Genomic DNA, 17,858 nt, shown 5'->3' on the forward strand with positions numbered 1-17,858 from the left:
GAGTCGAGGAAGGAGTACCTCATTGAATCCTCACAATTCCTCAGTGAGGTAGGTACTGTTAGACATTTCACAGGTGAGGAAACTGAAATGCCAGATGTTGCATAGCTGGCAAGAGGCTGGCTAACTGGTTCCCCCATTGGCAAGTGCTTGACACCAGCCTCTGGGCTTTAATTAACCACAGTCTAAGGCAGAGTTAGGTGATCCATCCACCTCACCCTACCCGTCATGGACTAAGCTTTTCTGTGAAAATAGTCAATATGATAGCCTTATGTAGACAGAGCCAAACAGGTGCCACTTTTAAAGGGACTCTGGCAGGCTGGAGCATGTCCAAGGACGAGGGTATGGGCCGTGGAGGGTCACGTGAGGAAGAGTTGACGAAGCCGGGCACATTCTGCTTGGTAACAAGGAGATTCAGTGGGCCATGAGCACTGCCCTCCCTGTTGATAACGATTCAGGGACTTGGTTAAGCTCTATAGGGCAGACTAGGATCCATAAGACTAAAGTAGCAGCCAGCCAGTTTTGACCTTCCTAACAGCTGCAACTGATTTAACTTTGGAATGAGCCTCTCTCTTACTAATAGTAGGCAGTGCTAGCTAACATTTTGTTTGAGCACTTATGTGCCAAGTCCTTACTATGTGCCAAATACTTTACATTTATTAGCCCATTCAAGCCTCACATTAGCCCTATGAGGCTGGTACTGTTATCACCTACTGTTTATAAATGAAGAAATGTTGGTTAAGGTACTTACCCTAGGTGACTGCTAGTAAGTGGTAAAGCCTGGATAATGCAGATGTGTCTGCCCCAAAGCATGTGCGTTCAGCCTCTCTGCAGCACTGCCTCTCTTCAAGTGAGATAGCAGCTGTCTTTGGGGGATTTGCAGAGGGAGCTCTAGCATTGGGTGGCAGATCTGATTAGATGAATTTTAAGGATCTTTCTACAACAAAAATGCTGACTTTGGGCCTATATTGTTTCAGCTCCAAAGGGAGAGAGGGATTAAGGGAAATAGAAGCCTACAAAGAGCCTGAATTGGAAAGCTGCACTGCAGTAACTGTGTTCTTAGCGTTTTCCTGAGACGTGCTGGTTGTTTCATCTGTGTGCCTGTGTGTGTGTATATACACACATGTGCAGATGTCTCCTTGTCTTAAATCAAGATAACTTGTAATCTAGAGCAAACTCCTCAATTTACAGTTGAATTATAATTTTGTTCATCTCAAATGATTTGTTTCTCTCCTTAAAATCCAGGCTTAGTGACCTGTAATTCATTTGCACCTTTCACATTGACTTGGATATAATCAGAGATTTAAGAATAGAATAAATCCAGCTGTGCATATAGGTCATTATTGCCCAGCTCTAAACATGTGCCCAGAGATATCAAGAGTCCAGGAAGCAGAGTGTATGTCAGCAGTTAATTATACCCTCAAGTCACTCTGCCAAAAGTCGGCCACTGTGCCTAATATCAAAATAAGAGCCTCACAGTATCACACAGAGGGACAAAAGTGTTGGATTTTTGTGTGTACATGATTTTTATAAAATAATTATTGGAAAACTAATACAGAGAAGTACTCTGGATTTCTGAATTGACTCCAAAAAAGATTTTCTTTTGCCAACAGAGAGATTTTATATAATTGCCTTATTTAAAATACACCCAAATAAGCCTTAGGCAATGATGGGTGTACTAAGCATCAACAAGGTAACCATATTAGAGCCAACAACTAAACTGCCTGTAGAAGGAGTAACAGATTACCCTTGGGGGGCGGGCCAGACCACAAGTAAATTTTAAGATACTCAGAAGGAAACGGTTTTGTTTATTTAGATAATATCTTATATTTGATAAAATGTTCTCATGAACTTCATTTCATGTGATTCTTTCAGAAATCCTTTGGGACATAAATATTTTTCAAAAATACATCAGACTGCAGTATGATTTTGTTTGCCTGGTGCACAAGGCATTCAGGAGATATTTATGGAACATTTTAAAGATGAGCAAACTGATGCTCAGCAATGACCTTCCCAAAGACAGAGCCGTACAGCTCATAGGTAGTGGGGCCAGAAGTGGAAGCCAGGTCTCCCAGAGCCAAGCCAAGATTAAATCAAGCTGCTGCTTTGGCTACTTTATTTGGATTTTTCACTTTTATATTATATCAGCTGGGTTATATTGCAAGCATCAGAAACCAACTCTGGCTGATTTAGCAAAAATGGAAGTGAATGGAAGGATGGGGGCAGTTCACAGAAAAGCTAAAACACCTGAGCCTGAGCAAAGCCAGAAACCAGGAGAGCATCCGGCATCTGGGCAGGAAGAAGCAAGGGAAGTTCTTAGCTCTGTCGTCAGGATGGTTAATGTGCACTTCAAAATGGGCCATCCTCTGATGTTGTAGTCACCATTCATAGTCCCAGGAAAGAGTCTGATGGGCATATGACTCAGCTAGGCCAAGCTCTGCTTGGAGAGGTTGCCTGGTCAGGGGCCTCTTAATTGATATTCACAAAAGTGTGGAAAGGAGAGAAAATGATTTCCCAAAGAAAATCTGTGCCAAAAGAAGGGGAGGGGAGGTGTTGCTAGGCATAGATGAGCAGATGTCATGGATAAGGGAACTACATTCTCCTAACTGGAAGTTGGGGTACTTGGTCTGAATGTTTTCCAGAATATTGAAAAAGGGGGACATCTAAAGCCTTGCACAACATCAGGGGGTCTCATTCGTGTATTCTGTACCATTCTCCTAGTTGATGTGAATGGTGCCTGCTCAGAATTGTACAGGCCAAGAGCTAGCCTGGCCATCCCCCAAAACCAGGATATAGAGTCGTTGCCTCCTTAGGGGTCACTCAGATTTTTGTGCTTAGGTACCAGGTTTCATACTTAAGCACCATATTAGAATTCAGCAGAGATGGGAATTGTATTCCTTGATAAATCCGTATGGGGGGTGCCCTGATGCATTCATCTCAGAAAGTTGAAACACTGAAGTCTTTCATACTAAACTGGCAGATTTTACAGGACAGTCTCCTGACTGAACTCTTTGTAGTGCTAAAGACACAATCAATGGCTTTTATGTAACGTAAGTATTTACATGTGGGTTTAGTGTTGATAAAGCTTTCTGCAACTTCAACCTGAGTTTACTAGGTTTTTGCCTTAGATTCAGTGACCTAGTTGGTCAACTTATAACCCGTATCTATTTTTTTAAACTTTGTTGAAGTATGCTATACAAGCAATAAAATGTGCCCACTTTAAGTGTTTAATTCTGTGAGTTTTGGCAAAAGAATATGCCCATGTAACCACCACCACAAGCAAGATATAAAGCATTTCTGTCACCCCAAAAAGAATCCTCGTGCCCCTTGCAATCAACCTCCCCGCAGTGAGGTAAACACTGATATAATTTTTATCACCATAGCTTAGTTTTGCCTCTTTTAGAACTTCGTATTAAATAGAATCATACTCTGCGTTCACTTTTCTGTCTAGCTTCTTTCACTCAACATAAGGCTTTTGGGAGTCATCCATGATGTTGTATCAGTAGTTTGTGTTACCGAGAAGTACCCTCTGATGATTATACCATGCTTTGTTCATGCATTTGCCTGTTGGTGGACATTTGCATTGTTTCTGGTTTTTAGGCTACTGCGAATAAAGCTGCTATGAACCTTTATGTACCAGTCTTTGTGTGTGCACGTGTTTTCATTTCTCTTGGGTAGACACCTAGGAGTGGAATGACTGGGTCATATAGTAAATATATGGTTAACTTTAAAGAAATTGCCAATTATTTTCCAAAGTAGTTGGGCCATTTTACACTCACCGTCAGTGTATGACAGTTCCAGTTGGTTTACATTTTCACCAACACTAGGTATTATCAGTCTTTTTAATTTTATCCTTTATTTAGGAAGTGTGTAAAAGTAGTATCTGATTGTGGTTTTATATGCATTTCTGTGATAATTAATGACGTTGAGCATCTTTTCATATACTAAACAGCCATTTATCTTCTTATTTGAAGTGTCTATTCAAATCTTTTGCCCATTTTTAAGTCAGGTTTTCTTATTGAATTGAAGAGCTCTTTATATATTCTGGAAACAAGTCCTTTGTCAGATTTATGTGTTGTGGAAATTTCTCCCCATCTGTGGCTTGCTATTTTCATTTTCTTAACACTATCCTTTGAAGAGGAGACGTTTTAAATTTTGATGAAGTCTAAATTATCAAATTTTTCTTTCATAGTTTGTGCATGTTGTGAAGTATCTACAAAATCTTTGCATATCCCAAGATCCTGAAGATTTTTTGAATGTTTTCTTCTTCTTTCGTGTGTGCGTGTGTATGTATATATACGTATACATACACACACAATCATGCTGCCTGTAAATAAAGACAGTTTTACTTTTTTTTAATTGATGTGCCTTTATTTATTTTTCTTGCCTTATTGCACTGACTAGGCCTTCCAATCAAATGTTGAATAGAAGTCATGAGAGAGGGCATCCTTGCCTTTCTAGGGGAAGAATCTTCATTGGCTATTAAGTATGATGTTAACTGCAGCATCTCATAGATGTCGCTTTTTGGCTTGAAGTTTTCCTCTATTTCTAGTTTGCTGAGAGTTTTGATCTAAATAGGTCACATGTTAAATTTGCTCATGTGCTTTTTCTGCATCTACTGAAGTAATCATGTTTTTTTCCCTCTTTTATTGTGTTAATGTGGTGACTTACAGTGATTTTTTTTTCTCATGTTGAACTCACCTTTGCAGTCCTGAGGTGTTTAGCTCACCCCTTGCATCTGTATTCATGAAATATGTCATTGCTCTGTAATTTTCTTTTTGTGTAATGCCTTTGCCTGAGTTTAGTATCAGGGCAAAACTGGCCTCACAAAATGAATTAGGAAGTGTTCCCTCCTCTGCTTTCTGAAAGAGTTGACAAAAAACACCATGTCTTTTAGTTTGATTTGCATGCAGCATGTACATTAGTAAACATTTTTCTAGATGACAGTGGGAAAGGACAGATAGCTGCAAGCAGGTAGGACCAAATGAATTTGTCAGTCTGAAGGAGACTATTTGAGCCAATCTTTAAGCCCATGGTTACCTCTGGAGGTGGTGACTTAAACTGGAAACCTACCAGGTCTCTCATGCCAGAAATAGAGAGCAGAGGCTTTTTGAGCACCTACTAAGTGACTGATATCACTGGAGGGACATCTGATTAGTTTCCCAAGACGATGGCAGACATTCCACTACCTGTCAAGGTGTGCGGTGAGCTAAGTCAACGGAAAGAAAGAACAAATGCAGGTCGTAGATTGGATTCTCAGTGAGCTCACTAGTGAGCTGAAAATGAGAGGAAAGCACTATTTAATGACAATTTTTAAAAAGTAGAGCTGTTTTTCAGTTCAGCTGTTTAAGAGAAATAACATCCAGATTGAAAATTCAAAGGTGGGTGCTCCAAGTAGGGAGAAATAAGGATGGGTCCCTACAGTCAAGAAAGGCTTCCCACACGAAGAGGGATCTGGCCACTAAGGACTGGCAGGGTTTGGACTTAGAGAACCAGAGGTAGCTCCAGGGGGGTTAGGCCACACCTCCCTGGCAGATCAGGAGCATGGATTGAGCATGAAGTCCGTGAAGTCGGGTAGGGCGCTCTTGGGCCTTCACTGCTCATGGGAAATTCTTAGGTAAATGCACCTGTAAAGCCATTGCCTGTACTTGGGTTTCTCCTAGTAGACTAGAAGCTTCTTGAGTGCTAGGACTGTGTTTACTCATCTAAGAATCCCCAGCACTTGGTAGAGTACCTAGTGTAGGATAGGTGCTCAGTTATCGTTGAATAAATGAGTGAATGGAAAGGCTCTTATTACTGTCCACATGAGAAACCAAGGGTACAAGTGCCTCATGATGTTGACCTTGCTTTTGGAACCACCTAGAGCAGTCAGGGTACGAGCTTGTGGGAGTGAAATCTCAGCAGATCCCACAGAGAAAAGTCGATCTTTCACTCTCCATTTGTGCTCTGCTTTACCAGTCATACTCAATTCTCTACGTACTAGGATCACCTGGGGTGTTTAAATACAGATGGCTGCGCGCCATCTCAGACTGATTAAATCAGAATCTCCAGGAGTTGTGCCCAAGATCATTTTTCTCTTTTTAAAGCTCCCCAGGTGGTTCTAAAATCAGCCAGGATGGAGAACCACTGTGCTATGCTCTTGCTTTTGTTTGAGATAACCAAGTAGGCTCTTCACTGTGTCAGCTGTAAATGATTAAGCTCGCAGTATAAATGCTTATTACCGCCACATTGTAATTATATCCGTGACGATTTCCACACACACTTTCTCTCTCTGTTGGATATCTTTTAAATAAAAGACTGCCAGTCTTTTACGTCTTTATAAACAGAACTAGAAAAACCAAGAAAAACATTTGCCATCTGAGGAGAAACAAAGAAACAAAGTTGTGAAATTCTGGGGGTAGTGTGTTTTTAGTGTGGCAAACAGAGCTACTCATAAATTACCCCTCTTCCAGTGGGTAGGAGGAAGAATTTCAACGTGGCTATTCTTTATTTTGCTCTCTGGGTCGTTTTAAAAAATCTGCACCTGTATTCAGTCTGCACCTTTTTTTTTTTTTTAGCAATTGTCACCTTATAAATTCTACCAAATACATAATTTTATAAGAAATGCAGTATGAAAACCAATTTGTTCCTGGTGGGAAAGCTTAGAACTGGGTCTGAAGTACAATAAAGTGCACACACCAGCATGCACGTGCATTTTGAGAGAGGCATAATTTGAATCAGACACTCAGAGGGGTCCAGGACCCAAAAGTGTCTAATAATCAATGCCTTTAGTCTAAACACCTTCTCTGCACAAAACTCAAGGTTGTGTGTGAGCTGGCCGGTGTACCCATCCAGAGCCATCTGCTACCACTCTTTTTCCCCTTGTTCTTTAATGGACCAGCAATACAGATTTGTTTGTAGCATCCAGAATGTGCCACATTCTCTCACTTTTCCAGGTCTTTGTATGGGCTATTCTCCTGGCCTCGAGTGACAGCCCTTTCCTCTGTCTGCCTTTTGTCTTCAAGTGTCACTTACGGATCTTTTCCTCTTAGACCCTGTGCTGGACAACCTCTGCTCCCTCCACTCCCACTGTGCCATCTGGTATTCAGGGTATCCTGCTGTCATTGTTAGTTTACAGACCTGTCTCCCTATCTGGACTATAACCTCCTTGAGTAGGGTGGCTGTCTTTTCATTCCTCCCTAGCACCTGACATAGCATCTATGTCAAATGCACAAATGAAGGGATCCATCAACTATGGGACAAATATGTGGCCTTTTCACTTGTAGGTGCTCTTGATCAAACTACAGAATGGATAAAAGAATCTGTAAATGAAGAATTACTTTCTCTTTCTGAGACTGCTTTGTCTCCTGGGGCTGAAAATGGCTCCAAGCCAAGCCTGAGCCCTACATTGGTGCTAAATAACAGTTATTTGAAACTGTTACAGTGGGATTATCAGAAGAAAGAATTACCAGAGGTGAGTGATTTTTTTCTTCCCTCAAGTTTCCCGATATTTTAATTTTAAAGTTCTAACTGTGAATCAGCTGGTCTGTCTGTGTTGCACGTGGTTTAATGACTTTACTGAAATCAGATAAAAATGGGCATTTGGATGCAACACTGCTTGTTTTACATTTTCATGGTATTGAGCTTTCTTTTCTATTTTTATGTTTTAAATAAATATGCTAGACACTCATGACAGATGGAGCACGTCTTCAGGAACTGACAGAAAAGCTGAATCAATTGAAAGTTATTGCCTGCCTGTCACTAATTACCAACAACATGGTAGGTGCTATTACAGAAGGCCTACCTGAGCTTGCAAACAGGTTAAAAAGGATTTCAGCTGTTCTCCTTGAAGGCATGAGCAAAGAGTAAGTTCCAAGTGTTTTTATCTGCCTACCCTTGTATGTGTTTCAGAGAATGTGAATAACCTTGGGCATCTGGATGTGATATTCAGGACTGTGCTTTAGAGAAGCTTATCTTACACCTTCTTTTTCTAGAATTTCTTTTAATATCTCTGAAGGCTTACATGTCCTTTCATAGGAAGGGAGAGGTCTTTTCCATGACCAGTGCCAGGGTGAGTGTAGTATTTCCACTTAGGATGGGTGTGTGCAAAAACTTCTTTGACAGGGCTATGGAAAAAACAAACAAAACCTAGAAATCCACTAAGCTCAGTGTTTAAAATACCCTGTCAAAGAGGCTTTTCAGATTAAGTTGTTCTGATTCCACCATTTTTCTCTAGTGAAATGTTCACCAACTTCACTGACCCAGCCTGCTGTGAAGTCTTTAGAAGAGGTGACATCACTGTCCATTAAAGATGTTAAACAAGTCCAGGAAAGGTTCTATTTTTTAAAAAATTCATTCCCAGTATCATACCTTCATTAAATACTAGAATCCCATTTAGAGCATCCTGTTGGGAATCCTGTCCAAGACAGAAGATTCCTAATCTTAGTCAATGGCCAGATTTTCCTGTGGTCTTATATGAGTTAACTCCTGCTGCTGGTCCCCCTTTCAGGTGTTTTCAGGGACTTGGACTCCTTATTCCTCTCACTGAGGGGAGATGCCCCCATCCTTCTATACTCCCACCCGTTACTCAGACAGCACATGAATTCCCTGAGAAAATCCTAGAATAGTAAGAGCCAAAAGGAGCCCGAGTGGTCACAGAATGCAGAGTGCTCATTTTGAACTGAAGCTCAGAGAGAGAATAGGATTTGCCTTGGGCTGCAAAGCAAGAAAGGGAATCCAAGGCCTGGGCCCTGGCCTGACGGCCTCAAGTGCTGCTGACTCTGGTGTGAACCTACCAGGCGTGGCTACTTCACACTCAGCCCAAGACCTGTAACCAAAAGAAACCTCTGGTTTTGCTTTTGGTCTTACCTTAGTGTTTCCCCACACGAGGTAACCATTACTTTCCAGAAACCCTTTATTAATAAATGAAGTCATTAGTGATCCCCCAATGCTGCTTAAGTATTTTTATACAGCATATAGCAAAGTGGTTACTAAGAGGACAGACAGGCAGGGGTTTGAATCCCAGCTCGGCTGTGGTTGGTTATACCTTGAACAAGTTCCTGAATCACCCTGAGCCTCGTTGCCTCTTTTGCAAAAAAGGAGTAATAATTGTACCCATCTTGGAGTTGCGAGAACTCAGGATGATTCATATGAAACACTTAGTATAGGTGTCCAGGACATGGTAAATGCTTGATAAGTGTTAGCTGTTAGTAACTATTTAGTTGTTATAGCATCCTCTTCACAGTTGCTCTGCCTATCTGGTTGTATTATTGTTTTGTTTAAACCGCTCCCCCCACCCCAACCTGTGTTGGGAAATGAATATAGTTAATTCTCAATTATCCTCATTGTGGATGGGATAATAACATTCAGAATATAAAAAAGCAGATGGTTCCAAGTGATCAGGAGACCCAGGTGTCATTTACATTTGGTTTGATGAAGCATCTTGAAAAGTAGCAAGAATTTTGCCTTCTTTATTGTGAATAGGAGGCCATAGTTTATGCTAAAATTTGTTTTTTTCTTTAGCCTAAGAACTCACTGATTAAAATCAAGAGAAAGCTAAGGCAGTACCTTGTGGTAGGTAAAAGTCAGGAGGTAAAAATTTTGTCGTAAATATTCTATCTTTCAGTTGTAGAACCCCAAAGGCAGGTCCAATGTGATTTATAACAAATTCCAGACAAGGCAGAAACACCAAGGACTTGTTATTGTTGTTAATGATGATAATAATGATAAACAGTTTTTCTCTTCTTCTCATTAAGCATTTACTACATGCCTGACAGTCGGCCAAGAGCTGATATAGTCACATAGCAAGTTTAGTGGTGGAGTCAGGACTTGAACCCAGGTCTGCCTGACACCACAGCTTATGCTCTAACCACTATATTATGCTGCCTCCTGTTGTTGGGCCTTTCTCTCATTCTTTAATTCCCATTTTGAGCAGAGCTATCTTAAGGACCCTTTCTGGATAGTGAGATGCAGTTTTCAATGATCATTCCCCAATAGTGAGGACCCAACAAATGCACTTTCTAATTACCCTTTTTTCCTTACCTATTAAATAACCCACTGCTAATTACTTTCTACAATTTTCTGGACTCTATATATTTGGATTATTGATCAGTTACTTGAAAGTAGCAATGAGAATGAACTTCTTATCTTTATGGTATTGACCTTTGAATATCTTCATTTCTTGTTTTTCATTGGTGTTATAGATTTCCTGCTCAGGCATGGATAAAGGAATTGATTCTACCTCGTTTTCCAAGCTTAAAAAAAAAAAAAAAAAAAATCCATGAATGAATCCACTCAGACTAAAGGGTTTATTTTAAGAAGTAAATAGGTATTTTGTTTCCTTTTCTGATAGCCCTGCATGAAAATGGGGTTGCAGACTTATTTTCAGGGACCATATTTTTCTGTCTGTGCTGTCCTATTTAAACACTACCTACAGAATTGAGTGGTTGAGTGGTTTTAAGTATTTAAAAATATACTACATATAAGGGTTAGTGGTTGGAAGGAGTTACTGTTTTCTAAGTACATTCTAATAGAAGTAATTATTGTATTTATAGGAGAAAGTTGGTAGATATTTGAAACAAGTTGGTATATTAAAAAGAAAAACTGACAAAAACTATCCCTGATGGGATTTTGTTTTTTGTTTTCTAGGACCTTTAACTTGAAGGAAGTCCTGAATTCTATTGGTGTTCAGACTTGTGTTGAAGTTAACAAGACCCTGATGGAGAGAGGTTTACCCACTTTAAATGCTGAGGTTCAAGCTAATCTTGTAGGTCAATTTTCAAGTATCGAAGAGGAGGACAATCCTGTCTGGTCTTTGATTGGTGAGTCCTCATGTTTTTATTGGTTTCTGCTTCAATTCCGATTTGCTTTAACTTGCTGGTCTTGACCAATAAATGTCCATCAAATTTTAGTTTTAAACAGGTTACCTGCTTCTTTTGGAGAACAAATATTGAAAATATGAAGAAAGTATTAATATTTTCAAAGATTTAGGACTCATTGCTTCTTCTCTGTGTAGTGGGCGGGGGGATGCTTCAGGGCCTTCCATCTTCCTATCAAACCAATAGATTTTTACAAAGAAAATAACATAATGCTGCTGGTAATGTTAAAATCCTAGATCAATACAGTGATCCAAACCAGCTGGCAGTGTGTTCACAGAAAGTAGATGTTGGTTATGCTGTGAGCTAGCCAAAGCGAGCTGAGGCCCCTTTCTTGGTCAGGCTTCAAGAGACAAAATGTAAGAAGGCTGTGGAACTGGGAGGCAAGTGGGTGGGCTTTTTTGGTACCTGATTGCTAAAAAAGTGAACATCTTGGTGTCAACTTTTATTGGTGAGTTGGGAAATGGAGAATGTATCAGTTAGGACTTTTTCTGTTACCTGTGACAGAATCTAAACTTCTAAACTAGCTCAAGCAAAAAGGAAATGTATTTTCTCATGTAACTGAAAAGACCAGAGGGCTGACTGCAAGTACAGCTTCGTCAGAGCTCACACTGTCGCCAGCCCTAGTTTCCCCACCTCCCTCCCTCAGCACTAGCTTCCTCTGAGCTGGCTTCACAAATAGTCTCTTCCTGTCATAGCAAGGTGGCTTCAGCTCTGACCTACATCTTCCCATGTTTAAGTTAGGTGCAAAACAAGGAGTCGGCTTCCCTGTCGGCTCAAATGACCCCAGAATTGAGTCTCATTGGCTCCAGTTGGCCTGACTATAGGTCATGTCCCATTCTTGAGTCAGGCATGGTGGCCAGAGGGGAAGGAACTCAGGCCCAAGATGTTGTTGAGTTCCTGGAGGCACAGTGAGTCAGCTTCACCTGTAACACCTGGTCTGAGAGTAGAGAAGAGAGAATCCCCCCAAACAAAATCAGGGTGCTGTGGCCGTAAGAAGGGGGAGAGGGTGATGTGGGGCACAAAGCAAGTGTGTACTACAGAGGGCGAGGAGTAAAACTAGAAGGCGGAAAAGAGTGTGGAATTAGAATATCCTAACATTCCACGGCTAATCTGCAAGTTTTCAAAATACAACATTGACTTCGCCAAGAATACAGATACTTGCTGTTATTTATTTGAGGCTCTCAAAATAGTTTCTCTCATCCTTATCCCTGGGTACATGGAATGCTGGACATCTAGGCCACACAGGCCACTTAATAGCTCAAGGCTGCCACCCCTCCCCCAGAAAAGAGCCATGCTGGTGTGCAGCACTGCGGGCTGCTGAGAAGTGACAGCTGATAACAGGAACAAGCACAGCATAACCACAGCTGCCCGTGGCTGAGCCCTCCCTGTGTGACCTTCACTGCCGACATGCGTCTGTCCTCACAGCCTCTAGTCTCCAGCTGAACAGCTGATACCTGGGAGGTTGTGTTCCTTGGAGGAAGAGGGCAGACTGAAGTCTCTGCCACATCCTGCTAGCCCCCAACGAGAGTGCAGGCCTCATGAGGACAGGGTGCTATATCCCCGTACCATGCTGGGCCCATTGATGACACTCAATAAATATCTGTGGGAGGGGGGAATGCCTTGGAGACTTGGAGTGGTTAAGGAGCTCTCACCTGAAGGCACATAACCAGCCGGCTGCAGAGTCAGGATTCTCCCCGAGCCTTTCTGACTCCAGAGCTTGTATTCTTTACTGCTCTGGTTGGCATTGCGGTCAGAGCTGGAACCCTGCTGCTTGTTGGCAGGGTGGCCAGAGCATCTCTGTGCCCTTGCTCTAGATAAGGGAAGTACTTGCAATGTCAGAAGGGAGAGGGAAGCTGGGAGCCAGGAGATGCCCCACCCAGAGGTGGCTTCTCAAGATCCGGTGAAGCAGCTTTTTTCCACCCAGCCATCCCCAGTCCAACGTTCCTGTTCTTTTGTAAATTGAAAGCATTTTTTAACCTCATTCAAAGTATTGTTGCCTAGCAACTCGGTTGACTCACTTGAGCGTGTCTCCTTTGGCTCTGGAAGCCGAGAGCATGCCTTTGGCAGGGACTCGGTGCGGCTGCTCCTAACTGGACAAGCGCTTCTGTCACTTTAGTCTTGGCCTAAAAACTGACTCGTCTACAGAGGAGACAGAACCACTTGTAAGCATAATAACAATTTTGAAAGAGTTTCATTCTTTAAATAATCTTGCAGGAAAGTGTTTGGATTGTATCTGCAATGAAAATAGACCTGGGCTCCTGAGTCAGGCAGCCAGTCTAAGGGGAAATTTAGTACACAGTGGACTCTTACTTTTCTGCCTGCAGAGGAGTTAGAATAAATTAAGCAGTTAGAGGGATCCCTGGGACAAAAGAAGGACTAGACCAACCTTAGCTATGGAAGATATAGAAAAGTTTTCTTTCAAACCAGTACCAAACGCATACCAAAACCAGGTAAAAATTATTTATAGATTACCCACTGTGAGGATTATTTGCATGCTTATAGCCATGTACATTTTTTAAAAGTAGTTTTCAGTTACACAAGTGATACCTACATGAATAATTTCTTCTTGCTGATAAGTTACAGACAAGGCCCCAGTCATCTTTGACTGCCTCCTCCAGCCCCGTTCCGGCCTGACTCCCATTGCTCTCAGTTTGGTGTTAATCTTTCGAGACCTTTTCATTCTATTGAAGAATGCTTTCGAGTTTGGGGAGAGATGAGGAGAGGTGGAAGGGCATTCTAGTAAGAGGAGACAGTCTGGCTAAGACGGGGACATGGGACTGGGAACTTTGAGTTCTAGGATAGATCTGCCTGGAACATGTGACTTTTGGGAAAAGTGTTTGGAGATAAGTTTCGTTGATGTCTTAGTTGTCCATATTCGATGGAGTGTGTTCTCCTTAGCAAACTTTCCTGTTTGTGAGGTTTCTGTTTCCAAAGCCAAAGAAAGTCCTCAGAGCAGCATGGGCTGTAGCAGGTCTGGTTTGTCCAGTGCTGTGACAGCCTAGTTTGTGTATGTGTTTGCATGCTTTTGTGAAGTAGTCTGAAATGCAAATGCATTGAAGCAGCGAGGCCAGAAAGGTGGAGAAGGAGTGCCCGTTGGGGCGGCTCTTCTTCAGTGCCTCCAGGCTGTCGGCCACCTGTGGGGTGACCATATAATTTGTTTTCCAAACCAGGACACTTTTGAGAGTGCTCTTTTTAATTATGCCAGGATAACAGGTGTAAACTTCGACTGTCCTGGGAAAACCTGGATGTGGTCACTCTTGCCATGTGGTAATTTGGGCTCCTAAGTTTCCAGGTCTCTAAGCAGATTTTTCAAGAGGAACCAGAAATTTGGATTTTTACATGAAATTTTCTGATTTTAAATGGTTTCTATTTTTTAAAAAACACTATGTGGGCCAAACTGGCAGTGCCAGTTTACAACCTGAGCTGTAGTGTACCTAACTAAAATTATGGGCATTTAGTATTGAGTTTTTGTAAAAGATTCTCTGCCATACCCCAAAAGTGCTGTACATTTTTTTTATCAGTTAGCTATTACTGCATAACAAGTCACCTCAAACTTCATAGCTTAAAAAAAAACAAGCAGGGGCCGGCCCAATGGCATAGTGGTTAAGTTCACGGGCTCTGATTCAGCAGCCCAGGGTTCACAGGTTTGGATCCTGGCCACGGACCTAGCACTGCTCATCAAGCCACACTGCAGCGGCGTCCCACATAAAGTGGAGGAAGATTGGCACAGATGTTATCTCAGGGCCAGTCTTCCTCACAAATAAAAGAAAAAAAAACCCCAAGCATTTAGTATTGCTTACAAGTCCATGGGGCAACTGGGTAGTTCTTTTGGTTTTGCTGGGCTCACTCAAGCATTTGTGGTCAGCTGTGGCTTAGGTGGTTAGCTCTGCTGATCTTGGCTGGACTTTCTCAAGTGTTTGGGATTTGGTTGGTCTAGGATGGCCTCAGATAGAACAGCGGAGCTTCGCTTGATATGGCCTCTCATCAAGCCCAGGCTTGCTCACATGGCAGTGGTAGCTAGAGAGAGCAGATGCAAACCATGCCTCTTGAAACCTCAGCATGGAACTAGCACACTGACACTTCTGCCAAATTTTGTATTGGCCAAAGGATGTTATAAGGCCAACTCCAATTCAAGACTTGGGGAAACAGACTCCAGCTCTTGATAGGAAGAGCTGCAAAGCTGCCTTGTAAAGGGCATGGATACAGGGAGGGTAAAGAATTGGAAATATTATTGCAATCCACCTACTGTAATTAGTATTCTCATTTAAAAAAAAATATGTGCTTTAATAATGGGACTGATAAAGATATCTTATTTTTCCCCAGATAAGCGAATCCAACTGTACATGAAAAGTCTACTCTGTCTTACAAGCCCTCAAAAATGCATGCCTCCCATGCCAGGAGGCCTTGCTGTCATTCAGCAGGAGCTAGAAGTGCTAGGCTCTCAATATGCAAACATTGTGAATCTCAACAAACAAGTGTATGGACCATTTTATGCAAATATACTTCGAAAGCTGCTCTTCAGTGAGGAAGCCATGGGGAAAGCGGACACTTCGTCTTCTACTAAATAAAGAGCAACTGACATTGGATAAGAGATGGAAATTCAGCACTTCGGTACCTAGTCTGTTTCCATCGATGGCATTACAGATGCAGCACATCCTCAGTCCTTTCCATGGTGCAGTGTTAGCCTGAATCTGTGTGATCCAGTAATATTAGCATTGCAGAAGACACGCACAGCATCTAGACCCTTTTCATGCATCATTTCCAAGTTCAAAAGAGACTTTTTAATGAACAGAAAGCAATTTGTAATTAATTATATTACCTATATAATACTTTTAAATGTCTTCGTAAGCATTTATATCTGACTTATTCACTCAACCCTTAAGGAGTTGTATTTCCTCACTTGTCACTATCAAATCTAATGATTTTTCATTTTGGTACAACTTCTCAAAGGATTGCAAGTTGTGAGAATAACCAAGGGGATTGATTTTCTGGGTAAGTGATGTGACGTGAGCATAACTGTATTTGAAATGAACAATTAAATTTTCTTAGTGTGTAATAGAAACTTACATAGTAAGTCTTAAGCTTCCACAAACGTACCAAATCACATTTTATAATGCCAATTGTCAGTATTTGTTTAGAATTTAAATTTATTACATACATTTTAAAGCCACATAAAAATTTTAGATAAAATCTCCCTTATTCGTCTAGTGAAAATAGAAACAAATCCTTTCTAAAATTTTATTTTAAAGGTTGGTTTCTCCTTGTAACTTACCCTGCTCTCTGAGAAAAACAGTTTTTGCACAAATCTCTTAGTGAATGTCCTTGCATTTCTCAGGCCATTGGTAAGGTTTATATAAGATTTTAATATTTTTACGTAAGGCAGGAGTGGTTTGAATTGGTTTACTTGTAAGAAGAAGGGAAGTTAATAAAGCGAGATCCCCATTCTTAGTGAAGCTCACATCTGATAAAGAAGTAGTCAGAATTTGGACTTTTTAACCATATAACCACATAGCTTGCTAGCAAATGCCTTCTGTGCTGACTAAATTCTTACCCCACTATGACCAAGAAGCTCTTCTAAGTATCATCATTTGACGTTCTTGAGCATTCACTGGAACTTTGCTTTGCCAGGCTGGCCCTAGTCATCATGGGGATTCTAGAGGAGTCTGTCCTGGCCTGACAGACTTCTTTTGCAGTGTTAAGGGAAGCACTACACTTGGGTGGACCCAGTCTAGAAAGAGCTTGATTTGCATAAAACACATTTTTGGTTGTTTCATTTTCTAAGGACTCATTGAACCTTAGTAGTTTGGTGGGGAAGAGTGGGCCGGAAGTCAAAAGGGGTCTTCCTTTCTTCCTCAACTCCTTTTCCTCACCACGACCTCCACCATTATGGTGCTACATAATTATTTGAGAAAGTTCTAGGAAATGATTGTGTGAATAAATTATCCCCAATCTTTACATTTTGGAGGGTTCTGCCAAAATTTGAGGAAATTTTGAAAGTCAGTTTTGTTCTCACAATGACCAATAAATAAATCAGCCATTCTAGCCGTTTAAGCAGCTGTGTTTAAGTGGAGTTTTACTGAAGAGCACATCATTGGTCTTACCCATTTTTTTTTCCCTTTCTATATTTCCATTCTGCGTATGTTATTCCTACGCTTAGAAACCATAAGGTGCTAAAGATTTTTGTTTTCTTTTCTCTTAAGTTGAAGCAGTTTTCAACTGTGTTCACTTTGGGGCATGGGCAGCGGCGGGGGGGGGGGTCTGACACATAAAAGTAATACACAGTGTGGGGTTTTTTTTTTTTTGTCTTTCTGAGGTGAACTCTATATTTACCAGGAAAACCAGGTGGTGTACTTTTTTATTATTCGATTGGGATCCAGCTGGTATTCTTATATACTTGATTATACTGCAGTTGCCAGCAGGAAAACAATGTGCAAACATTTTTTTAAATGCATTAAAATGAAGGGCATTCTGTTTCCTTTTTTTTTTTAAGCTGCAAAATAAATCTCAATGTCTCAAGTCTGGATTTAGGCAACTACATTTATTAGGATTTTAAAATCGTATCCTTTAGCATGTTGTATATTTGGTTTTTACTTAAATGTTTACTTCTACTTTTGAGGTTTTCTTAACATGGTCTTGTTTTGTGATGTCAACTTTATTAAACACCATACACACATTTTCATTCTTCTGCTAAAACATGTATTGTGTGCACTAAATTTTAAAACATTAAAAATTATTTCAAGACAACCAGTGTCTCTGTGTCTTCTTTAAAAAAAATTTTTTTTGAGGTAACATTGGTTTATAACGTTATAAAAATTTCAGGTGTACATCATTAGATTTTGATTTCTGTGTAGATTATGTCATATTCACAGAGATTAGGTTAGTGGTTACCAGAGGGGAAGGGGGGAGGGCGGAAGGGGGGATGGGGCACACATGTACAGTGTTGGATGATAATTTGTCTTTGGATGGTGAACGTGATGTAGTCTTTGTCTCTAATCCACCTATGGG

The 17,858-nt window shown here is 41.0% G+C and overlaps 1 protein-coding gene across 2 annotated transcripts in view; it reads left to right on the forward strand.

Moving 5' to 3' along the window:
- Positions 1 to 17,597, forward strand: part of TCP11L2 (t-complex 11 like 2) — a 37,670-nt gene extending 20,073 nt beyond the window's left edge. For both annotated transcript variants that reach the window (XM_014865828.3, XM_014865832.3), the window contains 4 exons: positions 7,263 to 7,450; positions 7,660 to 7,841; positions 10,624 to 10,796; positions 15,177 to 17,597. In XM_014865828.3, the coding sequence (XP_014721314.2) occupies positions 7,263 to 7,450; positions 7,660 to 7,841; positions 10,624 to 10,796; positions 15,177 to 15,421 (788 nt within the window). In that variant the 3' untranslated portion in view covers positions 15,422 to 17,597. The remainder of the gene's footprint in view (positions 1 to 7,262; positions 7,451 to 7,659; positions 7,842 to 10,623; positions 10,797 to 15,176) is intronic.
- Positions 17,598 to 17,858: the final 261 nt, after the last annotated feature.

The sequence above is a fragment of the Equus asinus genome, chromosome 4 (assembly GCF_041296235.1).
Source record: "Equus asinus isolate D_3611 breed Donkey chromosome 4, EquAss-T2T_v2, whole genome shotgun sequence".
NCBI classification, from domain to species: Eukaryota; Metazoa; Chordata; class Mammalia; order Perissodactyla; family Equidae; genus Equus; species Equus asinus.